The sequence below is a fragment of the Oncorhynchus masou genome, chromosome 33 (genome assembly GCF_036934945.1).
Source record: "Oncorhynchus masou masou isolate Uvic2021 chromosome 33, UVic_Omas_1.1, whole genome shotgun sequence".
In the NCBI taxonomy this organism is placed as follows: Eukaryota; Metazoa; Chordata; class Actinopteri; order Salmoniformes; family Salmonidae; genus Oncorhynchus; species Oncorhynchus masou.
Window position 1 is genome coordinate 12,933,239 of NC_088244.1, and position 12,422 is coordinate 12,945,660.

A 12,422-nucleotide genomic window follows, 5' to 3' on the forward strand; every position below is an offset into this window, starting at 1 on the left:
TGTGTGTGTGTCTGTGAGGGTGTGTGTGTCTGTGAGGGGGTGTGTGTGTCTGTGAGGGTGTGTGTGATGGCCCTCTCTCCATAAGAATGTGCAAAATATCAGAAGCAGTATGTATGAACTGCACAATCTGGACCACAACAGTAAAGATGGACTTAAATCCAGTCCACATACACACACACACGCACGCACGCACGCACGCACGCACACACACACACACACACAAACGCACACACGCACACACACACACACGCGCACCCGCACACTCACACACACACACACCCACACACACACAGACACACACCCCCCCACACACACACACACACACAAACACACACCCACACACACACCCACACAGACACATAGACACACGGACACACACACACACACACAGACACAGACACACACACACACACACACACACACACAGACACCCCCCCACACACACACACACACACACACACACACACACACACACACACACACACACACACACACACACACACACACACACACACACACACACACACATACACACTTACCCCTTTGTCCACAGTCTTCTTTACCTCCATGGAGAAGGTGCCAGTCTTCCTGTTTACCATGGCATTACGCAGCTTGAGACAAAGAACAGACAGTCCATCAGTCACAGAGTTCACCCTCACAGAATGCATAGCTGAGCACATACAGGTAACTGCCAAAATAAAGGAAACACTTGAGTAAGTAAGGGATACAAAGTATATTGAAGGCAGATGCTTCCACAAATGTGTGATTCCTCAGTTAATTAATCAATTAACATCCCATCATGTTTAGGGTCATGTATCAAAATTCTGGGCAAACCATTATTTAGGCCATTATTTTGGCTACCATGTCTATGAGTGTTCATTGAATGGTTTGATGAGCATGAAAACAATGTAAGACATGTGCCATGGCCATCTCAGTTATCAGATCTCATCCCAATTGAACACTGGAGGATTCTGGAGTGGTGAGACAGCGTTTTTCACCATGATACATTTTTTTTCTAAATGACGGAATTTCTCATGAAAGAATAGTGTCACATCCCTCCAGTAGAGTTCCAGACACTTAGAATCTATGTCAAGGTGCACTTAAGTTGGTCTGGCTGGTGGTGTCCCGACACCCTATTAAGCCACTATATGTTGGTGTTTCCTTTATTATGGTTACCTGTAGGTAAACCATAAATGTCCAGGGCCCAGTTTCCCAAAAGCAACTTAAGGCTAAGTTCACCATTAGAAGCATAGGATCCTAGTTCACTATTAGAACCATAGGATCCCAGTTCACCATTAGAAGCATAGGATCCTAGTTCACTATTAGAACCATAGGATCCCAGTTCACCATTAGAAGCATAGGATCCTAGTTCACTATTAGAACCATAGGATCCCAGTTCACCATTAGAACCATAGGATCCTAGTTCACTATTAGAACCATAGGATCCTAGTTCACCATTAGAAGCATAGGATCCTAGTTCACTATTAGAACCATAGGATCCCAGTTCACCATTAGAACCATAAGATCCTAATTCATCATTAGAACCATAGGATCCTAGTTCACCATTAGTCTACAAGTCTACCCTGCCGCCCCAAGTCTACCCTGCCGCCCCAAGTCTACCCTGCTGCCCCAAGTCTACCCTGCCGCCCCAAGTCTACCCTGCCGCCCCAAGTCTACCCTGCCGCCCCAAGTCTACCCTGCCGCCCCAAGTCTACCCTGCCGCCCCAAGTCTACCCTGCCGCCCCAAGTCTTTGCCATCTCCCTCTAAGTATGGTTTAGGCTAGTCTAGCTAGGAATAATGGCACACTAGCAAAAATACAACCATGTCAGAAATCTTAAAGTAAATGATGTTGTCACATCGTTTTTCGTCTAATGATCATAATACATTTTATAATACATGTATTGGACCCTTTTTTTCCAATTTTCACCTAAAATAAATCTACCTACCTGTAGTTCTGGACCTGAAGTATTCTTGATACCATTTGAAAGCAAACACTTTAAAGTTTGTGAATTTGTGAAATTAATGTAGGAGAATATAACACATTAGATCTGGTAAAATATAATACAAAGAAAAATACATGATTTTAATTTTTTTATTTTATTTTGTTCCATCATCTCTGAACTGCAACAGAAAGGCCACAATGTATTATTCCAGGTTAGGGGCTATTTAGATTTTGGCCAATAGATGGCAGCACTGTATGAGCGGGGTGGCAGGTAGCCTAGTGGTTACAGCGTTGGACTAGTAACTGGAAGGTTGCAAGAACGAATCCCCGAGCTGACAAGGTAAAAATCTGGCATTCTGCCCTTGAACAAGGCAGTTAAACCACTGTTCCCAGGCCGTCATTGAAAATAAGAATTGGTTCTTAACTGACTTGCCTAGTAAAAAATAAAATAGATGAGCAAAGTTTTAGACTGATCCAATGGACCAAGTCTGCCCAAATGTGCCTAATTGGTTTATTAATAAATTTTCAACGTTGTCATTGTGCACTCTCCTCAAACAATAGCATGGTATTATTTCACTGTAATAGCTACTGTAAATTGGACAGTGCAGTAAGATTAACACGAATTGAAGCTTTCTGCCCATATCAGATATGTCTATGTCCTGGGAAATGTTCTTGTTACTTACAACCTCATGCTAATCACATTAGCGCACGTTAGCTCATCCGCCCCGCGGGTGGGGGAAGGGGGGTGTGGGGTGGAGGGGGGACACACTGATCCTGTGGAGGTTAAAAACTGGACATATCTAACTCCAAAGTGTCAGATAGAACTTAATAGCTGGACCCGTATTGACATGTTGACATTTTAAAGCAATATGGGTCTATCTGTGATTGCAACAACCTACAATACATGATTTAGAAATGTCTCTGGAATTTGATTCTATGCACTTTAGGTACCTTTAATAAGGTGAAGACCTTGATGGTTATGAAAGAGTTCTGAGTTCTGAAGTCTGAGTTCTGAAGGTCTGAGGTCTGAAGACCCGAGGTCTGAGTTCTGAAGGTCTGAGGTCTGAGTTCTGAAGGTCTGAGGTCTGAGTTCTGAAGACCCGAGGTCTGAGTTCTGAAGGTCTGAGGTCTGAGTTCTGAAGGTCTGAGGTCTGAGTTCTGAAGGTCTGAGGTCTGAGTTCTGAAGACCCGAGGTCTGAGTTCTGAAGGTCTGAGGTCTGAGTTCTGAAGGTCTGAGGTCTGAGTTCTGAAGGTCTGAGGTCTGAGTTCTGAAGGTCTGAGTTCTGAGTTCTGAAGGTCTGAGGTCTGAGGTCTGAAGACCTGAGGTCTGAGTTCTGAAGGTCTGAGGTCTGAGTTCTGAACGTCTGAGGTCTGAGTTCTGAAGGTCTGAGTTCTGAGTTCTGAAGTTCTGAGGTCTGAGTTCTGAAGACCTGAGGTCTGAAGGTCTGAGGTCTGAAATCTGAGATCTGAGGTCTGAGTTCTAAAGATCTGAGGTCTGAGTTCTGAAGACTCGAGGTCTGAGTTCTGAAGGTCTGAGGTCTGAGTTCTGAAGGTCTGAGGTCTGAGATCTGAGGTCTTAGGTCTGAGTTCTGAAGATCTGAGGTCTGAGTTCTGAAGACCTGAGGTCTGAGTTCTGAAGGTCTGAGGTCTGAAATCTGAGACCTGAGGTCTGAGTTCTGAAGGTCTGAGGTCTGAAATCTGAGATCTGAGTTCTGAGGTCAGAGATCTGCTCAGTATCTCAGAAATATGATTTGCGCATATAGAACCTTATGTCCCAAGGTCACGAATTGACTTCATCAGGCTTCGCTAAGCTGAGAACATTGTGAAAGCGTTATGGTATGCCTATAGCTCAGTCCGAGTTCACAGCATGTTTTAAGACTAATGATACATTTTCAAACAATATGAAGCTATTATAAATGTAATACATGTCATTGAATACATCAGAGATGTTTGTAATAGTGAGTCTTACTGTGTCGTCCTTGTCTTCCCATTCCACCTCAGACAAATCCACACTGCTGTAGTTGGGCTTCCTACGTTTCTTACTCTCCTCATACTAGACACACACACACACACACACACACACACACACACACACACACACACACACACACACACACACACACACACACACACACACACACACACACACACACACACACACACACACACACAAGTGTAAATGAACCGTGCTGCATAGTCCCAACCCCTTCATCTGTATGTGATTGATAAGGGACTAAGAGTGAATCAGGTTAGTAGTTGAATAAACTGTTACCTCACCATCTCTCTCTCTCTCTCTATCTCTCTCTCGTAAGAGGGCGGGGTTAACCTGGGTGTGTATGATCTAACATTGATATTATCATTAGTAGAGTCAGGAGAGTGGTGTGGACATGACCCTTTCATAATGTTGACATTAAGTCGACAAATCACCCTGATCCCTCCTCTCCTCTCTTCCTATCCTCCTCATTTCTCTTCCTATCCTCCTCTCCTCTCTTCCTATCCTCTTCATTTGTCTTCCTACCCTCCTTATTTCTCCTCCTCACCTCTCATTCTCTCCTCTCTACCTCTCCTCTACTCTTCACCTCTTCTCCTCACCTCTCCTTTTCTCCTATCTTCCTCTCCTCCTAACCTCTCTTCCACTCGTCTCCACTCCTCCTCACCTCTCCTCTCTTACTCACCTCTCCTCCTCTCCTCCTCTCTTCTCTTCTTCTCATCCTCAACTCACTTCCTCTCCTCTTCACCTTTCCTCTTCCCCTCTATCCTCTCCTCCTCACCTCTCCTCTCCTTTCTTCCTCTCCTTCTTATCTCTCTTCCTCACTTCTCCTCCTTTCCTCTCTTCTCTTCCACTCCTCTCTTCCTCACCTCTCCTCCTCTCCTCTCTTCCACTCCTCTACTCCTCACCTCTCTTCCTCTCCTCCTCTCCTCTCCTCCTCCCCTCTCCTCCTCCCCTCTCCTCTCCTGGGTTACAGTGAGCCTGTTTGATATAAGCCATTAGAAATACATGACAGCAGTTCACCTCTGTTTCAGTGAAGAGGGCCTCTGGCCAGACAAATGTCTTTAGTCCACTTTCTATAACACACTGTGCATGTGTCTGTCTGTGTGTGTGTGTGCGTGTGTATCACCCTGCTCCATTCATCTGTCAGTGAAAGGACAGCCTCCTACCCCTCATTAGCTCTTAAACACTGTTCATTACAGTCTCTAATTAGACATCTATTAACTACTCTCCCTGTCTGCCTGTCCTCCGCTCCAGCCCTCTCCTGTCCTCCCTCTCCTTTCTCTCTCATCCTCCAATATTTCTCTCCCTTTCCTCTTTCCTCCTACCTTGTATACATCTCTTCCCCTCTATCATTCCTCTCTCCTCCTGCCCTGTCAATCTCTTCCTCTACCCAATCCCCCTCTCCTCTTCTATCCCCATCTCCTCTCTCTCTCTACTACACATTATCCTTATCTCTCTCGCCCTCTCTCATTCCTCTCTCCTTCTGCCATGTCTTTCTCCCCTTCTCTCTCTCCTTCCTCTCTCTTCACCTGTTCTCTGAAGATATAGTTAATAACAGTTATACAGTAGCTGTATTCACAGCCCGGTAATGTCTGGAACACAGTCTGCTCATCTACAAATCCCCCCTCCCCTCCACACACACAGCTGAAAGGTGTGTTTTGACAGTGATTTGGTGTATTCTAGATTCTGCTCCTCTCTCTGCTGTTCTAAGGGTTAGGGTTAGTTGATATTAGATGTATTGTGATACTCACCAATGGTCTGAGGTCAGGGTGGGTCAGAATGTACCCGTTGTTAGTTATGGCGAATGCGTAACCATGGATGCCCAGCTGCAACAGATGCATATACGAGCACACACACACACACACACACACACACACACACACACACACACACACACACACACACACACACACACACACACACACACACACACACACACACACACACACACACACACACACACACACATACACGCACACATACACGCACATGGACACACACACATAATTACACATACAGTGGTGGAGAGAGATATGAACAGTTTTGGAACTATACCAAATCCAGGCATACACACATACACACATAAACTAAAATATGAATATGAAAAGTGATGATGAGCGTAATCAAGCTCTTTGTATGTTTTGGAGCCAGAATCATTGCATTTCCACAGTGACTCATTTACATTTCTCCATAACAAGGTGGTTTGTATGTGTGTGTGTGTGTGTGTGTGTGTGTGTGTGTGTGTGTGCGTGTGTGCGCGTGTGTGCGTGTGTGTGTGTGTGTGTGTGTGTGTGTGTGTGTGTGTGTGTGTGTGTGTGCGTGTGTGCGCGTGTGTGCGTGTGTGTGTGTGTGTGTGTGTGTGTGTGTGTGTGTGTGTGTGTGTGTGTGTGTGTGTGTGTGTGTGTGCGTGCGCATGCGTGTGTTTCACTGATTCCAGACGCAACCCTGTCAGTGAATGTGGTCTGAACTAAATAACATGCTTTTAAATGTCAAAACACATCCCACATCTAAATCTCTCATCCCTCCTATAGAATAATAATCAACTCCCCCATCCTCCAGCGGAAGTCCAGATAAAAAGCCAGTAGTCTGCAGATGATACAATTACATGCTATTATAAGGTATGAGGCAGGAGGTTCAAACGATCTCTCTGAAAATGTTGAACAATATCTCTGATTAGAATGTGCTTGCTGTTCTTGAGTGCTCTGCCACAGTTTCATTCAGTGAAAGTATCAACAGTGATATGTGTTAGCTCATTCTGATTAATCAGTGAAAGTATCAATAGTGCTATGTGTTAGCTCATTCTGATCATCTAGTTAAAGTATCAACAGTGCTTTTTGTTAGCTCATCTGACCATCCACTGACTGTATCAACAGTACTATGTGTTACCTCAATCTGATCGTTCAGTGAAAGTAGAAACAGTGCTATGTGTTAGCTCATTGTGATCACCTAGTGAAAGTAGCAACAGAGATATGTGTTAGCTCATTGTGATCATCTAGTGAAAGTATCAACAGTGCTATGTGATAGCTCATTGTGATCATCTCGTGAAAGTATCAACAGAGCTATATGTTAGCTCATTGTGATCATCTAGTGAAAGTAGCAACAGTGCTATGTGTTAGCTCATTGTAATCATCTCGTGAAAATATCAACAGTGCTATGTGTTAGCTCATTGTGATCATCGAGTGAAAGTAGAAACAGTGCTATGTGTTAGCTCATTGTGATCATCTAGTGAAAGTAGCAACAGTGCTATGTGTTAGCTCATTGTAATCATCTAGTGAAAGTAGCAACAGTGCTATGTGTTAGCTCATTGTAATCATCTAGTGAAAGTAGCAACAGTGCTATGTGTTAGCTCATTGTCATTTTCTGATGTTTTCAGTGAAGACTGAAGTTGGGCAAAGGACAGTACCTTATATTTTGGGATGGTTTTGAGGAGCTCAGAGACAGGAACATCAGTACCAACCACACCTAGCAGGATGCCTCTATTCCTCTGGAAACATGCACACAACAAACAGAAAGGATCAACACAACATTTGGATAACATCAAGACAATTCGTTGGTCAAGAGTGTGTGGTATATGCATGTGTGTGTGTGTGTGTGTCTGTGTGTGTGTGTGTGTGTGTGTGTGCGTCTGTGTGTGTGTGCGACTGTGTCTGTGTGCGCGTGTGTGTATGTGTGTGCATGTGTGTGTGTGTGTGTCCGTCTCTGTGTGTGTGTGCTTATGTGTGTGTGTGTGTGTGTGTGTACTCACCGTCTCATTCTTGGTGCTGAACACAGGCATGGCCACAGTGGTCATCAAAATAGGACCCTGACCATCCTCCAGCTGAAAGAAGGAAAGAAGGAGACAAAGAAGGAAGCAAAGAAGATACATAAGACCCTAATTGTTCATCAATAACTTTTGAATTCTGTTCTGAAAAAAGAACAGGCACATTTTGGAATACAGTGGATGTCGTCAGAACGGAGTGCCATTCTGCTGTTGTCACAGCTGGGGTTTATCCACTAGGAACTAAACGGAAGCAAACGGCCGGAATGAGGAGGGACTAACCTGAACTTATCCAATAAGATACACTCGTTTCCCATTGCAAAACATTTTTCTACTGCTTTATATGGTGTGCACTAATGAATACAACCTTGTTACAGAACCATTTACCATTTACCGGTGTCCTGTCAGCGACAGTTAGTGGCTGGGTATGTAAACCCTCCACTGGAAATCAAACAAGCACTGTGTGATCTCACATATTGTGATTGTAGTAGAGTTTGAAAGAGGTGAAGATCAGAATAGTTGCCAAACTGCAGTTCAACGCAACATTCTCTTATTTCCTTATGTACATATACGATTATACCAAGCCTGTGAACCCTTCCCACTACACCCACAGTGAGCAAGGCCTTACATTTTTAGTCACATGTATAATAATGTTTATTATGTGTCTTTAAATGTGTTTAATCATGGTCTGTCTTTGATCATGAGCAGAGTCAATCTCAGCCACAGGCACTGTTTAAGTACAGGATGGTTATCTCTCCCAAAAGACTGTGGGAATAATTAGGATATTGTATTTTTACCAAAGGCTCCCCGAATCTGGAAGTAGATAGTGTCTATTTACAGATATCAGGTTGATAGTATTAAAAATAGATCCAAGCAAGGTTAAGTACTCTGTTCAAGGGCATAGAGTAGGATTATCGTTGTGCAGGCCTGGGGTCACAAAACCCTCCCCTGAACCTCTACACCAACTTACAGACCTCCTCTGAGAAAGAACAGTATATAAAATACAACTTTCACACATATTCACAAATATGAATGTCACACCACAGCCAACTAGTGGTATTAACTTTTGTGCAAAAGATGTCATGTGAAGGACCTTTAGAACAACAAGGAAGGGAACATTATTAACTTTGGAAAACCACTTTTGAGGACCACTTTTGAGGTAAGAAAATGTCTCACGATGTGTAATGTGTTGTCAGCCTCCACACAGTCCAATTCTTACTGATGGATGTCCCAGGGGTAGAATGGAATAGGATGAGAAAGGATCGGATAGGCTGGGAAAGAAGGGAATAGCATGGGATAGGACACAATGGGATAGGATGGGATAGGACACAATGGGATAGGATGGTATGGGATAGGATGGTATGGGATAGGACACAATGGGATAGGATGGTATGGGATAGGATAGCATGGGATAGGATGGGATAGGATGGGATAGGATGGTATGGGATAGGATGGTATGGGATAGGACACAATGGGATAGGATGGTATGGGATAGGACACAATGGGATAGGATGGTATGGGATAGGATGGTATGGGATAGGACACAATGGGATAGGACACAATGGGATAGGACACAATGGGATAGGATGGTATGGGATAGGACACAATGGGATAGGATGGTATGGGATAGGATGGTATGGGATAGGACACAATGGGATAGGATGGTATGGGATAGGACACAATGGGATAGGATGGTATGGGATAGGATGGTATGGGATAGGACACAATGGGATAGGACACAATGGGATAGGACACAATGGGATAGGATGGTATGGGATAGGACACAATGGGATAGGACACAATGGGATAGGATGGTATGGGATAGGACACAATGGGATAGGATGGTATGGGATAGGATGGTATGGGATAGGACACAATGGGATAGGACACAATGGGATAGGACACAATGGGATAGGATGGTATGGGATAGGACACAATGGGATAGGACACAATGGGATAGGATGGTATGGGATAGGACACAATGGGATAGGATGGTATGGGATAGGATGGTATGGGATAGGACACAATGGGATAGGACACAATGGGATAGGATGGTATGGGATAGGACACAATGGGATAGGATGGTATGGGATAGGATGGTATGGGATAGGACACAATGGGATAGGACACAATGGGATAGGATGGTATGGGATAGGACACAATGGGATAGGATGGTATGGGATAGGATGGTATGGGATAGGACACAATGGGATAGGACACAATGGGATAGGATGGTATGGGATAGGACACAATGGGATAGGATGGTATGGGATAGGACACAATGGGATAGGACACAATGGGATAGGATGGTATGGGATAGGACACAATGGGATAGGATAGGATGGGATGGGATAGGACACAATGGGATAGGACACAATGGGATAGGACACAATGGGATAGGACACAATGGGATAGGATGGTATGGGATAGGACACAATGGGATAGGATGGTATGGGATAGGACACAATGGGATAGGATGGTATGGGATAGGACACAATGGGATAGGATGGTATGGGATAGGATGGTATGGGATAGGACACAATGGGATAGGATGGTATGGGATAGGACACAATGGGATAGGACACAATGGGATAGGATGGTATGGGATAGGACACAATGGGATAGGACACAATGGGATAGGATGGTATGGGATAGGACACAATGGGATAGGATGGTATGGGATAGGATGGTATGGGATAGGACACAATGGGATAGGATGGTATGGGATAGGATGGTATGGGATAGGACACAATGGGATAGGATGGTATGGGATAGGACACAATGGGATAGGATGGTATGGGATAGGACACAATGGGATAGGATGGTATGGGATAGGACACAATGGGATAGGATGGTATGGGATAGGACACAATGGGATAGGATGGTATGGGATAGGACACAATGGGATAGGATGGTATGGGATAGGATGGTATGGGATAGGACACAATGGGATAGGATGGTATGGGATAGGATGGTATGGGATAGGACACAATGGGATAGGATGGTATGGGATAGGACACAATGGGATAGGATGGTATGGGATGGGACACAATGGGATAGGACACAATGGGATAGGATGGTATGGGATAGGACACAATGGGATAGGATGGTATGGGATAGGACACAATGGGATGGGATAGGATGGGATAGGACACAATGGGATAGGATGGTATGGGATAGGACACAATGGGATGGGATAGGATGGGATAGGACACAATGGGATAGGATGGTATGGGATAGGATGGGATGGGACACAATGGGATAGGATGGTATGGGATAGGACACAATGGGATGGGATAGGATGGGATAGGACACAATGGGATAGGATGGTATGGGATAGGATGGGATGGGACACAATGGGATAGGATGGTATGGGATAGGACACAATGGGATGGGATAGGATGGGATAGGACACAATGGGATAGGATGGTATGGGATAGGATGGGATGGGACACAATGGGATAGGATGGTATGGGATAGGACACAATGGGATGGGATAGGATGGGATAGGACACAATGGGATAGGATGGTATGGGATAGGACACAATGGGATGGGATAGGATGGGATAGGACACAATGGGATGGGATAGGATGGGATAGGACACAATGGGATAGGATGGTATGGGATAGGACACAATGGGATGGGATAGGATGGGATAGGACACAATGGGATAGGATGGTATGGGATAGGATGGGATGGGACACAATGGGATAGGATGGTATGGGATAGGACACAATGGGATGGGATAGGATGGGATGGGATAGGATGGTATGGGATAGGACACAATGGGATAGGATGGTATGGGATAGGACACAATGGGATGGGATAGGATGGGATAGGACACAATGGGATAGGATGGTATGGGATAGGATGGGATGGGACACAATGGGATAGGATGGTATGGGATAGGACACAATGGGATGGGATAGGATGGGATAGGATAGGATGGTATGGGATAGGACACAATGGGATAGGATGGTATGGGATAGGACACAATGGGATAGGATGGTATGGGATAGGACACAATGGGATAGGATGGTATGGGATAGGACACAATGGGATAGGATGGTATGGGATAGGACACAATGGGATAGGATGGTATGGGATAGGACACAATGGGATGGGATAGGATGGGATGGGATAGGATGGTATGGGATAGGACACAATGGGATAGGATGGTATGGGATAGGACACAATGGGATAGGATGGTATGGGATAGGACACAATGGGATGGGATAGGATGGGATGGGACACAATGGGATGGGATAGGACACAATGGGATGGGATAGGATGGGATGGGACACAATGGGATGGGATAGGACACAATGGGATGGGATAGGATGGGATGGGATAGGATGGTATGGGATAGGACACAATGGTATGGGATAGGATGGTATGGGATAGGACACAATGGTATGGGATAGGATGGGATGGGACACAACGGGATGGGATAGGACACAATGGGATGGGATAGGATGGGATGGGATAGGATGGAATGGGATAGGACACAATGGGATGGGATAGGATGGAATGGGATAGGACACAATGGGATGGGATAGGATGGAATGGGATAGGACACAATGGGATGGGATAGGATGGTATGGGATAGGATGGGACACAATGGGATGGGATAGGACACAATGGGATAGGATGGAATGGGATAGGACACAATGGGATGGGATAGGATGGGCTGGGACACAATTGGATGGGATAGGATGGGATGGGATA

General features: G+C 45.0%; 1 protein-coding gene across 1 annotated transcript in view; it reads right to left on the reverse strand.

The window, feature by feature from the left end:
- The window catches only part of cacna2d3a (calcium channel, voltage-dependent, alpha 2/delta subunit 3a), a 348,945-nt gene that overhangs the window by 77,087 nt on the left and 259,436 nt on the right, over positions 1-12,422 (reverse strand). Inside the window, exons 15-19 of the mRNA XM_064956460.1 lie at positions 7,682-7,753; positions 7,340-7,420; positions 5,688-5,762; positions 3,913-3,996; positions 540-611 (exon numbers count right to left, since the gene is read on the reverse strand). Of these exons, the coding sequence (XP_064812532.1) occupies positions 540-611; positions 3,913-3,996; positions 5,688-5,762; positions 7,340-7,420; positions 7,682-7,753 (384 nt within the window). The remainder of the gene's footprint in view (positions 1-539; positions 612-3,912; positions 3,997-5,687; positions 5,763-7,339; positions 7,421-7,681; positions 7,754-12,422) is intronic.